Consider the following 20,650-nt stretch of genomic DNA (forward strand, 5'->3'; position numbering starts at 1 on the left):
TGTTTTCTGTCTTTCTTAATACCTCTCTTGGACAAAGAACAGCTATTTGGCTTACGTGGCAAGAAGTAAGTTTAAGGACATGTCAGAAATCTTGCAGCGCAGTGGTGCGCTCTGATCCACTGAGGCTTGCATATTCTCAAAATGTATGCTTCTCATGCATATCTTTCATGTTTTTTCTTGCAGGATGCAAACCTACGTGTAAATTGAATGAAAATGGACAGCCAACTGAAATTCATAAACAAGACAAGGACAAACACCTCTAACTTGTTTTACAGTTTAAGTCAGTGTAGGAAATCTTCCACTTGTCTGTTGAAGTCCTCTGCAAAACGCAGGTGTAGATTATGCTTCCCTTCTGGCATTAGAAGCAACCTTAAAAGAGAAATAAACACTGAATATACATTTTATTCTGTGAGCATAGGTAATTAAAATATTTATTGCCTTTTCCTTGCTCTTGGTTCCTGAAGTACAGAACTGAAGTAACTTTTAAGTACTGTCCCTATGTATGTGGTTCAGAATGTCAACCACAGCAGTAATTGAAGCAACAAGCATAATACTTGCCTGACTTTGGGGAGGATAAACTAAGCTTAAAACAATTTTTTTGTGTCCTAGACCCAGTTTCTAGGAACCTTTCTGGTGGTCTGCCAAGAAGATGAGATTCTAAAACTTGTATAAGCAGCATGCATCTTTGGAAGGTATGTGAAGTACCTGAGCTCTCTGCCTCTTTCAGAGAACAGTGGTTGTGCTGGGCAGTGAACAAATTGAAGAGATCACTACAGAAATATAGATTTCATGTCACCAACCAAACTCATTAGTGTTTGAACTTCATCTAATCTTTCTGTAAAAAGACAATCCAAAGCTAACACTGTTTGTTCATTCATCCATTAAAGTAAAAACAGAAGTCAGGACTTCTTCAGCTATAAAAAAAGCTTAGAAGTAGTATCTGTGAAGAGGGTTATCTTTGTAATACTGATGTGTGACAAGCCTGAAGTGCTATTGGCCATTGCTTTCTATCTGCAAAAACACACACATCAGGTATGTACTTCTAACACTTTTCTTTATATGGGGGTGGCAAATTCTTTAAATTATTTTACCCTACCACATGCTAAGCAGTTTCAACAGCGCTAAAGCCATCTTGACTGTTACTTTGCTGTGTTGCCTTCATGTCATCCAAGTGCCACTACAGCAAGGGGGATCTTTCTTCTTTTGGTGGTGACAAGTGCTGTTTCGTCTTGGGGAGAAAGAGCAATACTGTGTGAACACACCCAGCTCTTCTAGCAGTTCTGTCTGAATTTCATTAAGTCTGTTTCTTCAAAGACCAGCAGCACACAGATGCACAAACCTATAGCACAGTGTATGCTATTAGCTACTGCTGTTAAGTCACTGTAATGCTACCTAACTCTAGCCATACCATGCAAATATAGAATGATGGCACACTTGTACCATGAGAGAAACAAGCAATGTATCTGCACTACAATCAGCAAAAGCTTTTTCTACCTTACTAGGTAAAAATCAAAGCAAGAAAAGCTCATAGTAGAAGCAAGTGTTACTGAAAATATGCTAAGCTTAAGGATTTCCTTCTGCTTCACAATGGAACACATAATCTCCAGTGCAGCAAGGGAAGAACGGGACCACATACCTAAGTATTAATTTCTGAAAACACCATTAGTCTGATTTCTTTTCTGATAAGTACACATATAAGGGAGCACTTCAGCATGGAGACATGGAAAAAATAATTTTATATTTTATTGGATAGCAACTTCTAACAGTGTTTCCTCTTTGGCTTGTCTCTAAAGAGAAGCTATCAGATCCTTGTCTAGTTTTTGTGATGACTTGCCTTAGTCTGCATCTGGAGCACTTCAGAGCTTAGTGGAACCTAACAGGATGATAGGTGTTCCAAGCAGGGCATGTGGGAGTAACTAACTAGCAGACTTGGGATAAAACACCTGCATGTGATTGTTAGGAAGGTCTCTTATTCTCATCTTTCCTGTGGCATAATGCATTTCTATGAACAGCGGGGCTGACTTTGAGATAAATATAGCACTGAATTTTTCACAGAGATGACACCAATGAAACAGCTCCCTACACCCTGCATTCATAAAAATGGGTTTTGTTCTAATTCTTTTCTCCAGTGTTAATTATCACAGTCTGTTATTAAGTAGTAATAGAATTCTTGAATTTGTGTGCAAGTCTATGAAGAAAATTCAGCTGGTGAAATTGCAGCTTTTTATAGGAAGCATTTCTGGAATTTTCAAATGAAGCAGATGGTGCCTTGAGGTTTTTCTTGTTTATAAAGTAGTATCTCTGAGTATAGTGGTACATATTTTTTTCTCATTCTGCTTTTCTTAAAAACACTGAAAATTCATGGGACAGTTCAAAAAACAAAATCTTTGAGGTTGTTGTTCACCTCAACAAGGCAGAGCAAACATCAGTATCCTGTGCTTCTCTCTAATAACTGGGAATCTCTCTTCGTTCATAGCATCTAAGTTCACTGCTCTACTGAATGGGACAGAAATGAGGTCTCTTGCAGTAAAAGGAGTGCAGTGACCATAACAGAAACAGAGAAGAAATTTCCTTGTTTTGATAAATATTAGGAAAGAGGAAAAGGATCTTACTCGGTTTCTCTTGGAGGACTTCAGGAAGAAGCTTATTAAAATATTATATTTTTTATATCACAAGAAAGGTCCATCTACACTGTTTGGATTGTAATTTGCTAGGGAAGTTTAGAATAATAGCTCTGTGGCAGAGAAAACTTGTCTAAGTGCTTTTTTTTCTTTTTACACTGTGGGTTTGAACTGCTTCATTTCTTCAACAATGGTTTATAAATACTCCATCATATAACTTACCGAGAGCCTTTGATGTGCTTATGAATGTATTCTGCGTGAGCTTGTGGAACCAAAGGGTCTTTCTCACCATGAATTATAAATGTGGGACATTTAATATCTGGCAGCAACTGTTGGCAGATATTACCTAGGGAGAAAATAAATGAAGGTCACACTTTGTTTTAAAATAGTATGAAAGACTATAACAGCTTCTGTAAAGGACTATGAACTCCACTGGGTTCTAGCTATTGCCTCTCCTTTTGGATAGCATGCAATTTATCTACAGAACTATGTAATCAGGACTATAATTAACATTTCTTTCTCCAAAATGTTACTTCACCAAAATTTGCTTCATTAATGGATACTAGCACAAATGGCTAGAGTGAATGAAGTACTTCTGTCCCACATTTCCCCCAGGCTCCCTTTGACTGTTCAAAGCAAATACATACATCTATTTCCTGGCTTTGTTCTTTTCAGCCTTAGAGTCTTATGGCCTTCATGTTAATGCTACATTTTGGTACATCAATTGTCAGGTTACAAGCTTTGCTACTTTTACCAACAAGTAACTTAGGTTGTACTCATGCCGGTTCCACCTTCCAGACCCTTCGCTGTGTGCAACGAACAACCATTTAATACAAATTGTACTAAAACTATTCAAAGGTTACTCTCCCTGCCCATTCATCTTGCAGAACCTCAAGAATAATTTTATGCTTACTAGTCTTTAATCTCACTAGAAGGAATTTTAATGCTTTTCCTTAAACACCCCACAATTTTTTTCCCCCTTTTTTCCTCATCCCTTAGTAACCCAGTTTTCAAACTCGTTGCCTACCTACCCATGCTCTTGCAAAAGGAGCTTTGGGCAAAACATACTTGATGAGTTTTATGTTTCATTTATCTCTGAGATAACTTTGTCCTATTTGTAGTTGTCTCCTTGCAGCTACCAACAGCTATACAGTTAATGTTCATATGCGCATGCTTTCCTTAGCTCTAAAGTTATATGCTGTTTCACAGAGGTTTTTTCCAATTGTTTGGTTATTTATATAGTCTTAGTTTGCATTCCTACTGGTTAAATATTTTCATTTAGAACATTTCACCCATAGTCCTCAAGCACCTGCACAAATGTTGACTGTTTTTCAGAACAAGTAACAAGTAAATTTACACTATTTACCTAAGGATGTAACTGGCAGTCAAGCTATTATTTCCTAGTTTCCAGTCCTAAAACTGTATTGCACTATAACCACTAGATTATATTTATTCCAAAAACACAGAACAGCAAGAAGAATCTTGAATTTTGCAGCTTTATGCAACTTCTTCAGTTTCATTAAATATTGGCACCTTCTAAAAGTTCACTTCTTACGGCATTTCACACTAAAAACTGTCCCATTTAGGGCAAATAGTCTATTTCTTAAAAAGCGCTTGAGTTGAGTTTTTGACCAGCAAAGGCTTTGCTGTCCTCCTTTTATCTCTGACAGGTTTTATTAACCCCTTTTCTTGTATTTGCCATATCTGCACCTTTTGTGCAGTGCATCTTAACTTTAATTCCAAGGAGGCCTGCCTGTAGTCCAAGTTGCCCTCCCCAAGCTATGCCTGGAAAAAACCTGCAGTCTGATGGTTGCTTATCTTTTTTAGCAAACATTAGGCTTCTCCCAATATCTGACCCAATTACAGCATCTAGGTAATTCAGCTCCTTGTTACATGTCTCCAGGTGTCTTTTTCACAGTCACTCCATCTCATAGTGTCTGAGGCATGTGCAGGCAGTGAAAGGCTGTCACAGATAGAGTTTCACCAGCCTGGGCTTTGGACTTAAGAATAAACTAGTTTCAAGGAAATGTGTTCTAGAAAGAGTAAAATAAAATCAGACCATAATTTGTTACATCATTCCCCTGGGAGAAATTCTAGTACCATGTTGCTGATCCTGTGCAAAACTTTATGGAAAAAATATGAAATGAAGGAATGTTCTCCTTGTAGTACCTGCTGCCCGTTAATGTATGTCACCTCCTGTCTTTCATTATGAGAGCTACATGAAAATGTGTATAAGAGAATTACAGACTCCTTGTTTTATGTATTATGTATTTCTGCTTTAGGCAAATTAAAAGCAATTTTCCTCTGAATTAAAACAGAACTACAGATTATTATTCATGGTATCCTTGGCTGCAAAAGTCTGTGTAGAGTAATTGCAGAAATCTTCAGAGCTAAACATTTAATAATTATACTGTCTAGTTTAACTATTCTTTTTGGATTTTTAAACACCTAAGCTGTGTCAATAGTGGGTTTTTAATGTGTTTTGTTAATTCTGAGTTCTCAAAATCCAAACTTCCTTCTTTTTTAACTCATATGCTACTAGGTTTGAAACAGTGCTTCAGCTCCTGTTTGCAGAAACTGGAATGAACATGCCTTACTTTTGGGATATCTTAACAATGTCACAAAGAGGTAATCCTTCGACACAGAGAGGAGAGGAGAAAAAAGCTTGAGCAGAATCCCTCCTGTTCAGTCTGCACAAAAGCAATGATTTAATAATGTAGTTTTGTGGTGGAACAAGAGGAGAGACTCATCAGCTAATGCTTCCCCTAAATGTGTTTTCCTCCTGTACCTTGCTGGTTCTGTGAACCATCTACAAAGTAATTGCTTTATTCATGAGTGTGAGTCAGACCCAGCTTTTAATGCCATATGCAGAGTCCGTTCTTTACTGGCTGCTAGCAGTACTGTAAGATTTTTATCCAGAACTGTCTGCTACTATAATTGCTTCAGTTTAACATTGTAAAAGCCTTACCATCTGATTTTTCAGCAAAGTGACATATTCCATCTACCCAAGCCTCACAGGTTTTTGCAAAGTAGTCATGTCCATACATCTCTTCCAGTGGTTTCTTGACCTTTTCACTCCATTTTGAGACATCTCGGATGCCTACATAAAGTAACATTGAAACATGTTAAGTCCTTTTTAGCAACAAGATGTAACCCAGTACTATCAACACCTAATATGAATAAGTTTTCAAACCAGACCACAGATGTGTACTTCAATCTTTAAACTGCACTAATAGTTTTAAATAATTCATAGTATCAAAAGGGTATAATAAAGGTAGTTTTACGATCTCTGCTGGGTCTTTCTGAGTTGCAGAAGACCATCTTGTTATTATGGTCACAAGGAACAACAGAAAAAAAAATTATAATCAAAGGACTCAGTCCTAAAACTTCTGATGTTTCTTTTTGGAGGGCTTGCAGAAGAGGAGCTCAGGGAGGTACCTTGTGTATAAAAAGGGGACTGTTTTATAACAGTGTGCCAGAGCTGGCAAGTCTTTTTTTATAACCTTCAGCCTTTTGCTTTGGCTCATGGATGGAAGTTCTTCCATGGTTCCTACCAATATTCTGAGGAAGGAAGCTCTTACTAAGGCATTCCAGCAGGCTGACATCATGGTACATTTGCCATAGTCTTACAGAAAAACAAGCGACTCTACTTAGTAGAGTCCTGTGACTCATGGCAGGCTGGCTAAAGCTGTACAAATAATCTGACATTCTAGTTACTTATTTATCAGATTTTCTATTTTTCTTCCCCTAAAATTTTCAAAAACCAGATATCCACAAGGGTGACTTTCACTAATCTATATTTCAGCTGTACAGCTTTGTATTGATAAAGCTCAAAACAATATTGGCATAGCAGAGAGCCTGAAAGAGACCTGAAAAGTACTGAATCATCAAACAGCAATATATGCCACTAGCAAAGCTTTTAATTGCTTTCAAATGGGAATTAAGGGAAGAAAGGAGTGAGGTGTTAATTAACAGAACTTGTCCAGCCAAATGAACAAGGTAGCAGGGACTGAAAGTGTTTTATAACAGCATCTGATTGGAAATGAGTTTGCTCACCCCAGACTAGCTGTTACTGAACAGCTGTTTCCCTTATAGAATCTACTGTTTTATCCTTGTGGCTGGCCTTAATTGAAAAAGGGGGGAGGTGAAGCCAATGTTGAAAGGGTATAGATACCCAATAAACACCTTTCTCTCCTACCAAACCCTCTACTGCAGCTGAGATTCACTGATGAACCAGTTGTAGGCGGTTTGCACTGCTCCTCTCTGAGCTCCATCACCCAGAGAGAGATGTTGAAATCACTAGTCCATGAAGAGGCCAAAGGTTGGCATTCCTGTAGGTGCTCTGTTTAAAGTAAGACTTCTTTTTTTTTCTTTCTTTTTTTTTTTTTTTTTTTACATTTTAGCCTGTTGGCTGATATTAACTGACATGCATTTCATAATTATATAATAAAAACTTCATACATATAAAAACATGTAAAGAAATAAAGCAGCACTTTCACAGACCTAAAAAACATTTTGCTTACTGAACTAAAAAATATACTACTACTACTACCACCACCAATGAAAGTGCTTTAGTATAGGTGAGGTAAGTACACATGTGCAGTACATACACTTGTTATTTAGCTGAAGAGAGACAGATTTCATAGCTGGTATAAATCAAACTCCAATCATTTAAATGAAGCTATACTGGGTTACGTTTGCTGAGAGCCTGTATGGTTAACTTTTAAATCAAGAGGAAATAAGGTCTCTTTATGAGTTCAGCAGCAGTTTTTGCTATTTTCCTTTCAGTGACAAATGGCCAGATTCTATTTCATGTGAGCGGAATAAGGAACAGAAATCCCACACTTCTTTACTTTGCAAAGGTTTTGTAACCACAGCAATTAACTTTAAGGAAAGTAAATTAGAAAGGCATCCTGGGACATTTACTTGAATGATTCATTTGCTTCCTGAACACAAACGGTAAGTTATGAGCTTGTTTTCTTATTGCCTATGTATTATAAGGGCCCTAAAGATAAAATTTGTTACATGCTAGCCCAGTGATTTTTCTGTGGACCTTGTCTAAAGGTTGCACAGGATGTGAGAAAGGAAATCAAGCCTGGGATCAGTAGTAGTATTTGCAATTTATTTTTAGGAACTTGTTACAGCAACAAAAATTTTACTTTCTGAAAACTACTGATAAGCTATTATAACTTATGCTTTTCGTCAGCTGTTGGTAAGGACTTTTTAAAAATTCCATTATATTACCCTCAGAATAATTGTTAGGGAGCTTCTCACTATGACTTTAATCTATCCTTCTACTTAGCAACTTGGTGAATTTTGTGTCCTTTTCCTTTAGGTTTGTTGTGTCCTCAACTCTGTTTCCACTTAGCTGTTACATGACTAAGATCCTTAGGTCAAGAAGTTAGGATATGATATTCAGTTTGTACATACCATTATAAATTCTCACATCCTCCTGAGTAACGCTGGCATTTGCTCCCCAGACAACCAACTTGTGGATAAGAGTTGGATATTTTGCGGCTGCGATGAGTGCTGTAATTCCACCATCACTCCACCCCAGCAAAGAGAACTTCTTAAATTTCAGTGCCTTGATTTGTACAAGAAAGTTATATGCAAATCATCAGCTGGTTTTACAAGCAAATATGAAATATTTCTTGAAAACTAACAGTACAGATTTAGACACAACACTACATAGTTGAACTATGGTTAGCTTTCATAATTAGAAAATATAATTTTCCTGCTATGTAAAAATACTTAAGAAAAGGTCAAATATTTAGAAAAACAAGAAATTGTACCTGCCTTTCCAATTTTCTACAGCTATTTAATGAAACAGGCAGTAGCCTTATTAGATTATTGCTGCATTTAAAAAAGCCCTCTTGGAATTAAGAAATGTTTATTTACAATGGAGAGTAAAGACCTTTTCAGAGAGCCTGATGATATCAAGAATCTGTGGATTCTCTTGGTATAGTGTTGGTAAAGACTATCACAGCGTGGGATGGTAGGTAATCCAAGACCAGGATGAACTTAAGAAAAAAGAGATGTTTAAGACTTGAAAAATGGAACCCAGTGATCTAATTTACTGATGCTAGCTGATCTAAAAAAAAAAAATAATCCACTCTGTAACAACCAAAAAATGCTTAAAGTATTTGCTACAGGATTGCATCAAATTTCAGTGCTTAATTCACATTTTCTGAAGCTTTTAAGTGTACATTTTAAATGTTACTTCATGGTGAATTGCAATTCAGAACACTAATAATGAAATTCCTCCTTCTCGAAAAGGAAAGCTCAGGGCAAAAAAATATGACAACCAAGACCTTAATTTATTCTGACTTGTACAATGCTTTCCACTAGAATTTGAAACTCTTGTTTCCTCATATACCACAGTCTGTGGTACAGGGTACCAGCAGGGACAGGAGAGAGGATTTTGTGTGTATGATGTTCAGTGGGCAAAGGGTGGGGAAGGTAAAGGCACTCAGCAGCAAACGCACCTGAAGGTTGTACAGGGATGATATTCAATGGATAAGCAGTATTTGCAGCATTCCGTATAGAAGCCTCCACTTGTGAAAACTTTCGCAAACAAACATAAAGGTTTCAAAGGGGGTTTGGTTTGGTTTGGTTTTTTTCCCAGAAATTACAGCCTTTTAGATGTGATTAAGGAAGATATTATACTTTTGGAGGAAAAAGATCAAGTTAGTTGAATGAGCTGTTTTGGTGCTTGGTGTTTTGTTGTTGGAAGTCCAGGCGTGCTTTCTTTGGACAGAAGAAAGCAAAAATGCAGGCAATGAGGCAAACAACTACAGAGAGAGAAAACGCAGTTTCTAATCTGCTTGTAAACTGGATGCTCAAGTGAGGCATAACTTTATCAGTCAGCTTGATGCCTAGCAAACTTCTGTCACTATAAGGCTTTTCTGGTTTTGGCTTCTTCCTTGGTATTAGGCTTACTGTAGTGTTGCTCAGTATTAGATTTCGCTCTGCTAAGCTACGATTACTGAACAGAAAAGAAATAAGGTAGGGGAAAGAAAAGGACATGTAAAGTAAGACCTGACAGCAAGAAAACAGATCCTTGAATTTTAGCAGCTGATCACAAGTTGGCCCTGGCCTGCTGAAAAAGTAGTTATCTGTGACCAATTTTCAGTATTGTGCTACTGAAGGGTTACTGATGTTACTTGGCAAGTTTCAGGAATTGGCAGCAGTGCTTGTAAAGCTTAAGTATTTGCTGTTGCTGCTCTTCTCCTACTGCCAATAGCAAATAACGGATCTCAAAGTCGGCTGATGGGTGGAATAGCTGATTAAAATTTTTGTTCTTCATGCCAGGTTATTTGCCAGTGCTTCAACTGAGATCTGTTTGCCTCTAGTATTCCTCTTGTTTACTAGCCATTATCTTGATGCATTCTTCGGGTTGTCTCAGGATGCCTTTCCAGCAGAAGGAATTTAATCTATCCTTTGCAGCCTTCCGAAAACCAATGTGATGTAACAGATATGTTGGAAATTATGTGTGTTTGCTTGCTTTAATCTTGAACTACTTACAGTACAGGCCTCTACCTAACATTGGCAATAACCTGAGAGCTGGCTGCACAGCTCAGTTCTGTGGGTGATTTTGTGCTGGCTTTACCTTGTAAATGAAATAAATGTCTTTTGAAATCACCTCCTCCATCCAGGCCTATGTGAAATGCGATCAAATGATCACGTAATGCTGTGACAGAAGTAACTTCGAACAGTGAGTTGCAATACAACAGCACTCTCCACTGTGTACTTTAATTGTATCACAGGGAGTATATCATAAGTAAGGGTGGCATTTGATCTACTAAAACTTGAAGAAGCCCAAGCTCATCCTTTCGCTAGGACAGTAGCTCTGAAGAGGAAGAACCTCTTAAATATCAACACTAATTATTTCCATAATGATTGTTTTAATGCTGTTTGCCTTTGCTAGCATTAGACATTGAGAAGGAGTGCAGCAAAGCGGACTTATTTGCATTACACTCCTTTTATTTCAAGCAAACTCCCTCACAGAACACATACGATGATACAGAGCAGTGTCATCTGCATCAAGGTGCTAAATACTCTGCAGAATTTCAGCTTTTGTTATTTCACAGAAACCTTGCAGCACTCACAGCTCCAGCAGAGACACCAGAATCTGAAGAAGCCTAGAATAAAGGTTGTGAAGGCTCACCTATACGGATGGTTTTTTTGGCTGACTGTAGACCAGATGATGTATGTAAACCATACATCATTACAAAGCCCTCTGCAGGATTTACAACTTTGTTTTATTCTAGAAGTCCTAGCTGGGATGATTCCTTGGGATTTGTGCTATCTTTTATGTTATGCTAAAATAGAAGCAAGTTACCCATGCTTGGAAAGATTTTAATAACTTGGTACATGCTTATATACATAAACATCTTCAAAAAAACAGGATGTTATGTCTCATTTGTTTTGACATCTTTAGAAATTGGTAGGCTGCTGTCCTGCTTGACTGGAAGCTACATGGTTATATACTCTTTGGGGACAGGTCTGTTTTTTATTTTGCATTTATTAGTATTTGAACAGAGACAGGAAAAGGGTTTACAAACATTTAGACTTAAAGTTTGTCACCTATCTGTGGCAGCATCTTTATTTTCTTTGTTAGCATAGCAGAAGAAATTGGTGATTTATGGTGCAGAGAGATTGCTTTTATGGTTAGAGGGCAAAACCGTGTCTTAATTCTGATTCTGCTGTCAGACTTATTTTGTTTCTCTACACAGAATACTCCATGAAGGCTGCATTTCCAGTTTCAGATGGATTTCTGCAAGGTTACTGTTTATTACAGAAATACAGTTGGATTGACTGTCTGAATCTTGTCTCATATTTTTGGAATTTTAATGTTCTGCCAACTTTCTTAACATGGCCAAAGAGACTGTATAGCTTAATATAACAAAGCCAAAATATTAGTTAAAACTAAACCAGAAAATAGTGTTAGCACTTATAGGACAGAATAGGAGAGGAACACAGAAACACAGATTTGAAATAAAAAAATCTGCAAGATGGTTTAAGTAATAACAGCTTTAGGTCACATTCTTCATAGTCACAATAGCTGTATTAGTTATTAAGATCTGGTATGATCACAGGAACCCTTCGATTTCCCACAAAAATTATTTCAGTATTATGCTGCAAAATGCAAAGCTTCAAGTTAATTTTTAGAATCAAGTGTTTCTTGAAATGGGCTGCTCAAGGCAAAATGCCAAGATTCTATTAGCCAGAAAATTTTCTAAGAGCCTTTCACTACTCTAATCCCTTCAGTTAAACCACTTAGCATAGACTTCATGTTTTATATACACTTTACCTAAACTTACATGGTTCTTGGCTGCAAATCTCTTAGGGCAGGGTCTTAGGATTAATTATAAAGCATATGTTTTTATTCCAACTGCTGAACCTCTATGTATATTGCAGAAGAGATGGAAGAAGAAAATATTTTCCAGAATAGTGCATCTGCTCAGTTTTAAGCCTTCATTTGTATGCTCTTTTGCATAACTTGCTGTTTGCTGGAAACAACCTGCTTAACAGTACTCTTCTTCCTTCTCAAAATTTAAGGAAAACAGCTTTTAAATATATATATATAAAAAATAATAAATATCTCAGAATAGATTTACCTGCATAAGATCCACAGCATCTTTTGCATCCCTCTCAAAGAAATCTGGAGGAAAGTCTCGAGATGGAGGAATGGACTGTCCATATCCCCGAGGATCCCAAGCAACAATTGTGAAAAGTTGCTTATTCATAGACTTAAGCTGAGGTCCAAAATCAGTTTGACCACTCCCTGAAACATCATCATTTTTCAATTATAGTAACCACCATAATACATACACAGTATACATACTCTAAATGGAAACCCGCAGAAACTTGTATCTTAATTCTAAAAGAAAGATTACCCATCAGCTGAAGTACACTTCATCTCTAATCATAACTAACCATTGTAACTAACTATTGCAACTCTCAGACAGGAAGTAGCACAATAAAAATCTTTAGAACTATCTGCAATACACTCAGAGCAAGCCATTTCTGGTAGGTATGTAAGCTTATAAAAAACTGTGCTCTACAAGAACTCTTTAATACAGAATCTTAAACTGAGGTACCTGGGTAGGGAATTATCTTTAACAGATTTAAAGCACTAGCATAGTCATTGCTGGACAGCACAGGTGAAACTGAAAGGGGAGGCATATACTGACTCTAGCTACAAATTTGTAGGTGAAAAGCACTGTGCAAGACAGTGGTTCTTATTCAATAAAACACTTCTATGAGGATATTGGTGCTTAAAGCTGAGCTTTAAATACTTCATTGCCTGAGGAGACAATGGTGACACAAAAGCATAAAACTGTAACTTTTGATTTTTCTAATATATATTTTATCAAAATAAGCCAAATACAGCCATTTATCTGATGCAGAACGGTTTCCTTTATTGATGGCTCAGACCTTCAAAGGATTAAAAAATGAAGTATTCCAGTCTATTGCACTAAACTATCTATGAACACCTAGCATGAAGGTAAGACTGCAATTTATTTCTTATTAGCATTATGGTCATGTGGTAACAGTATCACATGCTACTTGATTAAAACCTGTTCAGATCTAATATATTCAAATGATGTAACCCAAATTTAAATTGGCTATCCATCATTATATTAAAAAGGCCATTTAAGGGCATTTAAGATTTTTTCTGAAATATGTCCTCAGATACCTCCTCCTATACCATCAACTGGTCTAAATGATAAAAGAGGCTGTATATAGCATGCTGTGATGAGCTGACTACAGCCTGACATGATCTCTTCTCTCTTGCAACACCAATTAATAGCTAGTCAGAAATAAACTATCAGGTTGTTTGAAAAATACCAATGCAACCTGATTAATATTAATCACATACTGTTAAATAGGCTTTGTATCAACCTCTGCACTATCATGCATGTGCTTATTATACTATATTTTTTGTAACTTAAAAAATACACAAGGCTGTAAGCATATCTGAATGCTGTGTTTTCTTAGTATTTTTTTAGTTAGAGAAACATCACTTTTAATATAGTTTACAAATAGTATAGACACTAATTAATTCTGTTGACCTAAAAGCACTTATCTTGTTGCTACAGCACACTTATTACTCCGTTAATACAGTAAGTAGTATAAAATAGTATTGAAAACTTAGTATCAGCACAAAGGGAAGAAGTATGTGACACTCAGAGTGTAAAGCTCACCCCACATGTTGCCCCAAAATATTAAACCGTAAGCTTAATAACGGTAAAGATACTAAGCCTAACTTACTGTTTGTAATAATGCTAACTGGACAATAGCAATGTACACCTAATAATAATAATGATAATATTACTCACAACTGAAGAAATACATTATTTCTATTTAAAGAGTTAGCATTGGCAACAGGATTGCTAGTTTCCAAAGCTGTTTAAAATGAAGAGGTTAAAACATATGACTACTAAAGCGCCCCTAGCATTAACTTTTTTCCACCCTCCCCTTGAGAATTCTTTGAAAGAAAGAACCACTTCATGAAGACTTGAAAATGTTGCTGCCAAGAAGAACAAATGTTTCCTGCTCTTCAGTTCTTGACATTCTAGCATCTTGATCCAGCAATTCAGTTAAGCATGAGCCCAGCTCTGAGCACAGTAATGGTCCTACTGACAGCCTGCCATGAACTGCTGGTAAGTCTGATTGGCTCTTTAGAACTGCAAGAACCCAGGAAAAAAAGCCTGTGTTAATTTTAAAAGGTTGTTATCAAAAGCAGTGGTCTCAATGGACAGATACCACTTAGCTAGCAGAACCTGTTGTCCATCTCAGAAAGCCACCGAGAATCTTAATGATATTGCCCCGAATAACCAAAACATGAAAATACATTTTTAAGCAAAAAGCAAGTCTCAACTGTGCCTTTTTCACTATGATAATAAACTGCAAGTGCTGCATTATGTCTATTAATTTGATTGGAATGCACCTAGTTTCTAAAAAGGAATGCATAATTCAGTCTGTGTAACAAATATAGCTGACCTGATTTCCCCCCCGCCCTGTTATTCTGCACCTTGTGTAGCTATTTGCCACCTGTGCTGGACACTTCCTTTGCATAGTTAAATCCAAAAGTGCGAGTGATTGTTACACAAGTCAAGACATTGTATAAAAGGTGCCTGGTGAGATAAATGAAATCTTTAAAAACTGTTAATTCATTGCAATAGCTCTGCCTTTTCCTATCTGTTGTATGTGTAGCAATTTTTTAAATGGCAATGGTCCATAATCAGGTGTTGAACATGTTACAAAATAGTTTTGTGCGTTCTAGCTTGAGACCGGATGGTGAAAGAGGTGGTTGCTCTACAAAGATAAGACGAAATCTCCACACCTAGCATTCCAGGAAGTAGAAGAACTGCATGGCTTCCTTCTCCTGTCTGTTGATAATGCAGGTGGACTCCATTCACTTGGATTTTGGCAGATGTTACTGAAGTACTACAGGTGGGGGAAGGGAAGAAAAAAAGGGAAACTTTCAGACAGTTAATTCTCATTACTACACGGTCATTCAAGGAATATAGAATCATTACTTTTTCTAGACATTAACAACAATACAGTGAGATTTAAATGGGTCACTTGCCTTTCACAGGTGCACAGAAGACTAAATAAAAAACTTGTCAGGAGCAGAGAAGTATTCAGTTCTGACCACCACATAGCATTTGTACGTATGACAGCTTTGTACGTATAACAGCTTTAGGTATAACATTTGTACGTATAACAGCTTTAGGTTTCACAAATGTAGTTAAATTACTTAAGGGGGAGAAAAAAAAAGAGTCTTGACTATGCAACAAGGGGAATATAAAAGCAGCTTTACATGGCTACAGAAACGTGTTGAAAGAAATGCATTAGAGAGGAGAAACCTCATTCTGTCACAGCATAACTTTTGAAATGGCTGGTGTTCACCTTGTTATTACTAAACTGAGCCTCTCCACCTGCCAAAGAAACCACAATCTATTGTTATGGTTCCTCACGAACCAGAGGGTCTACAATGAAAACCACCTTGCACTGAGATGAGGGTGGAGAAGAAGAATGTGAGAATATATCTGTCAGTGTAATCTCAGCAAGAGATAATGCTTTACTGGAAAATACTACATGATCAAAAAACCCTACCCACTAAAGAAGTCTCATAGAAACCAACTGCATAGGCCACCTCTCAACCCCAACCCTTAAACCTGTACATTAACTTTCAGTACAAAGCAAGACATACATGTAAATGCAAACAGGTAATCTGAGATACCGTGTCTAGATAGAAACACCTAGCGAGAAAGCAGAACTAGTGTAGATTGAAGGTAACTTCTTAACAGTATAAACCATTACATCTGTTCTCCCAAGCAAATTTGTGACTTAATGGTTGCAAGACATCTTTTCAACAACCTATCTCATTTTACTTAAAGTTAATAATACGACAAAAAATTTGCCATTTGGTTGCCTAATGGCCTCATTCCCTGTACTTCTTAGTTTACCTAGATCAAATATTCTTGCCCTATGAATTCAGTCAATGTGAATTTCACACACATACAGAAATACTGTTCTCCAGTCTTATATGTAACAATAATCTCTATTCCATGATATGCACTGTGCAACTTATTAAAAATTCAATTTTAACATATAAATTCTGAACTACTTACAGCATGTAAGCATAGTCCCACCCGTATAGAGTTTAAGATGGTGGATTAAAGGTAAAAAATCCCACAAACTTAAACCCTTCTCCTAAGGAAAATGAAAATGAACAATAGCTTGCAAACTCAGGTTCCCAATACATAAGTGGCAGTTAAACCACAGAATCTGTTCAACACAAAGCCATTTGGATTTTACGTAAAATCTTAGTCTACATAATCAATCATGTCATATGCCTAAATATGGCATATGTGCCTGTGACTGTGCAGAGTAGGATCAGCTCTTTCTACCTGTGCGGATCCAGTCTGAGAACTGGAGTGCAAATGCAGATCTCTGGCAAGAATACAATTCAAAGAAACTCATTGTGTCATTATAACTTCATCGAGTTTTGCTTAATTGTTATGCAAACGTGATTCAAGTGATTAATTTGACTGTAATGTTAAACCTCCTTTAAGTCTATATATCACACCTGATGTGGCTATATACTTCGCAACTTGAATTTTGAATGTAGCATTCAGATGGCCTTCTTATCTCCTTTTTGAATATCTGACTTTTGCTTTTTTCTATTTATAAAAGAAAATTATTTCTATTTTTTTTCTTGATATACCACCTTTAGGTTTGTCATTCATTTCAACAGCTTATTTTATCATAGTTCTCACCACAGCAAATGAGCACCTTGCTCTTATTAAATTTCATAGAAATTTGTGAGGGTTTTTTGCTTCTGATTAATAAATTGCCAAAAACATTTCCAGTTCCTAACAAAACAGAAATAATCACCATCTTGTTACTTTTTTTAAAAAAGGTTACCAACGTGTACTTTTAATAGACAAGGGTTGTATATTCTGCTTTCCTGATTCAGATGCTAGATTTTTTTACACAGTTCCACATTTTTTAGGATTAATTATTAACATTAGGGTCTTGAGAATTTTGCTAAGTTTGTGATGCTTTTCTATTCTTGGATTGTGCCTCAGTGTAAAGTCCAATGGAATCCAGGAGTTTCACAAAGAAAGTATTTTCAATACTTTCTGGACTATGAACAAAGGAGTTGGGTTTTTTAATGTGCTGAGAAACTGTACTGGAACTGCCTACACATAAGGCAGATTTGGTCTTCCTCACACCAAGTTTCTGTGAGTCTGAAATCACTTCAGCATGCTTGTCAGCATGATGACTTCACTTCTGTCAAGTTTTCATAAAGACTGCATTTTCCATTGGTTGGCATAATCAGAAACGATGTTAAAACAAAACAAAAACCCCCACTAGTTTGTAACTGAGTTAGTAATGTTAAGTTTTATAGCTCTTTGAGAAGCACTGGATACATACTCCCTATGTTTACCAAGACAGTACAGATGCAGAGTAGGCAGGTCTTGTACCGTGCCTTGCTGGAGGGCACACTTCACCTCATACTCTGCAGGAGTGCAGCTTAACCTGGGAACTACCTTTCTGTTCCAGCTGTGCTACAATACAACCTAGTCTTTATCTGTGTGGGGAGAAAAAAAAAAGGTATTATGTCTGTTTTCCTTAATAGGATTTGCAGAATAAGCAGTATTATGTACATTACATATATGTATTCTCTTTGCAACCCAGGCCACCTCCAGGAAACACCTTATCCGCAGGTGGCAGAGAAGCAGGGCGGTCAAGCAGCACGTCCTGCCTTGCAGGGGGGAAAACGGACTGGCAGTGGTGAGGATGACAGACACTGACGGAAGGGAAAACGGACTGGCAGTGGTGAGGATGACAGACACTGACGGAAGGGAAAACGGGCTGGCAGAGGTGAGGGTGACAGACACTGACGGAAGGGGCTGTGGGGCCTTGCTCGTACAACTCCTTGCCGCGCAGGCAAAGCAGCTGAGGAGAGGGCTCTTCCCTCCCAAGCGAGACGAACCTCCCCACCTAACCGCAGAAGCGGGCACCTCAGGGTACTACCGGCGTCCCCACCTCGTCACCCTCCCAAATCTAGCGTACACCCCTCTGCTAAAACACCTTGTTCGTTCCGCTCCCCCCCCTCCCGCCCCGCCGACACCCACCCGGGCCTGTCAAATGTCACCTTCCTCAAGCCCCGGACGGAGGGAGCAGGGGAAGGGGGGGCAAGGAAGCGGCTGTGGTTTTTACCCGTAGGAAGCGGCCGGTCCCCGGGGGGTGAACGGCGCGGCCCGGGCGGGTGGCTGCAGCAGCAGCAGCACCCGGAGAGCCCGGCCCGCGATCCGCCGAGCCATTTTGCCCACCGAAGTCGCCCCGCCGGGGAGGGGAAGGAGAGAGGAGGGGAGGCGGGGCGGCCGCCCCGCCTCCCCTCCTCTCTCCTTCCCCTCCCCGGCGGGGCGACCTGCCGCCCTGCCCTGTCAGCTCCGGGCTGCGCTGGGCGCTACGGTCGCCCCGCTGAGGGGGCGGGTGCCCTGGGACCGAAGGCAGCCAGCGGGGCACTGGGCGGTTTTGGCACCCTCGGGGCGGTGGAGAATGGCCGTTGCCCGTGAGGGAAGGAGGGAGGGCGACCGGCGGGGACAGCCCATTCGCTGCCCGCGCTCTGATGATTGGCGGCCGCCGGTGTCACTCAGGGCTGGGGCGTTGCTGAGGGGAGGGATTGGCGCCTCGGCCCTGGCGCCCCGCCCCCTCGGCGGGGGTGAACGGTCACACCGAGGCGGGAGCGGCGCGTGAGGGAGGGTGGCTCCTGTGTGAGGGAGCTGCGGGGCGGGTGTCGTCCGTCTGTCCTGCCCACACGCAGTGTGATCCCTGATCCCACCCGCGACCCCTAGAAGGGGTAGGCGCTGCCCCCGCTTGAGGGTGGGGGCTCTCCTCAGGGCCCTGCCCTTTCCTGCCGCCTCAGGAGAGGAATGCAGAGCCCAGGCCTGCGGCAGGGGGTCAGCTGCACCGGCAGCTGGGTCTGGGAGTAAGGCACCGTGAGCACCTCCATCCTCTGTGGGAGGCAGATGCCCACCTCGACACAGCTCTGCCTGAGGTGTCGGCAGGGGGTGAAGATCCTGCCCTGGGAGATACAAGGGACCAAGTCGTGAGCCGCACCTTCAGCTCTGCCCGTGATGTGGGAATCTCCATGGACTGTGAGAAAACAGAAGACTCGGTGGTCGTCTGTCACTCCAGGTCTGCTTAGAGAAAAGCTCCCTGCGCAGCTGGAGCAGTTGGGACAGTGAGGGAATGCAGCTCCCCCAAGGTGATGTCCTCAGCATGCTGACCCCAGGCCTTTGGCAGGAATCGTTAACTTTGCCTCATCAACGTTGTCTGTAGTGACTGCTTGTGGTGAAAGCATGCATCCCCTGGCCAAGGGCTTTGGCCTGGCAAGTGCCCACACTACTCGGGGTCAGCCACTTCTGAAGTGGCCTGACTACCTTTGTTCATCCCAGCACTTGGTTGCACTTTCCTCTGAACCTCCTCACAGGTTGCTCATAAAGCACCAAGGAGACTGACTGCTTTCCTGGGTGTCTGCTTTCCAGGTGTGGAGGAGAATGACCAGCCTGAATCACAGCCAGCCAGGGCAATGGTGGAGAAGGCTGTGAAGGTAGTGAGGAAAAATAGAAGAAAGCTGTAGAGCTGGTACCAGGCTTGAAACAGACCTAGGAAACAAGGTTTCCTGCCTGGATGAGAGGGATTTCCTCAAGACAGGTCAGTGTTATGTATTAACTCCAGCCCAGCGGGAGCTCAGTGACTGCCCCAAGAATGAATAGTTGTCAGCCTTCCCACTCCATTGCCATTGTTTGTATGGGACTGACAAGTCTTAGAGGTGAATGACAGTCATAACAAATCCCAGTGCATAAAGAGATTAACTCAACTGTGAGCATACTGGTTCAGTTTATCGCCTGAGCAGATCAAACCATTTAAGATTAAGGTCTTTAGTATGGCTAATTACAAGCAATCCATCATCAGGACAAGCTGCCTTCACTCTTGCCCAGTGACATCTACAAGCCCCTATAGTTTCCTTGCCTCTTAGACCACTTTCAGAGGCTCATCTTTGTTGTGAGTGTCACTGCCTATATTTCTTTCTCATGGAGAATGACTGGAGGTGACGGCTGACTATTCTATATTCAGGAAAAAGAGGTAGCTTGGTCTTCTGCTACACAAACTGATTTTTTTCTGGATTCTGCAATTCCCACAGATCAAAAGGGGCATGTATCTCATGTATCACTATGGGCTTCAGATGGAAAAGTCTCAAACTTGTATTTGATTTCACTGATGGAAAAATGACTTTCAATCTAATCTTCCTACATATCCTCTGCATACTATGGTTGAAGGAGATGTAACAACTTCCCAGAACCTGTGCTGAAGAACTGAGGGATAAGGTAGAAAGGGTTCGTCACACAATGTAGGGGGAGAGAAGAGGTAGAAAAGTAAAACCAGAAGCCCTCACCAGATGAGACAAAAGGGAGATGTGAAGGTATATGTACCACTTG

At 39.7% G+C, this 20,650-nt stretch overlaps 1 protein-coding gene across 1 annotated transcript; it reads right to left on the reverse strand.

Moving 5' to 3' along the window:
• Nucleotides 1-207: 207 nt before the first annotated feature.
• Nucleotides 208-18,507, reverse strand: BPHL (biphenyl hydrolase like). The gene is made up of 7 exons (XM_075052440.1): nucleotides 18,366-18,507; nucleotides 14,974-15,077; nucleotides 12,242-12,408; nucleotides 8,052-8,205; nucleotides 5,590-5,721; nucleotides 2,844-2,967; nucleotides 208-369 (listed from the first exon to the last, which is right to left on the reverse strand). Exons 1-7 carry the CDS (start codon nucleotides 18,467-18,469, stop codon nucleotides 282-284), a joined length of 873 nt encoding a protein of 290 aa, XP_074908541.1. The 5' UTR covers nucleotides 18,470-18,507; the 3' UTR covers nucleotides 208-281.
• Nucleotides 18,508-20,650: the final 2,143 nt, after the last annotated feature.

Source organism: Buteo buteo, chromosome 20 (assembly GCF_964188355.1).
Source record: "Buteo buteo chromosome 20, bButBut1.hap1.1, whole genome shotgun sequence".
In the NCBI taxonomy this organism is placed as follows: Eukaryota; Metazoa; Chordata; class Aves; order Accipitriformes; family Accipitridae; genus Buteo; species Buteo buteo.

Excerpts from the sequence above, each read along its gene's own strand:
- BPHL (XM_075052440.1), bottom strand. The coding sequence starts at position 18,469 with ATGGCTCGGCGGATCGCGGGCCGGGCTCTCCGGGTGCTGCTGCTGCTG. Across the intron at positions 8,206-12,241 it reads ATGCTGTGGATCTTATGCAG|GCACTGAAATTTAAGAAGTT; the intron begins GTAAATCTATTC and ends GTACAAATCAAG. Across the intron at positions 370-2,843 it reads AAGCACATCAAAGGCTCTCG|GTTGCTTCTAATGCCAGAAG; the intron begins GTAAGTTATATG and ends TTCTCTTTTAAG.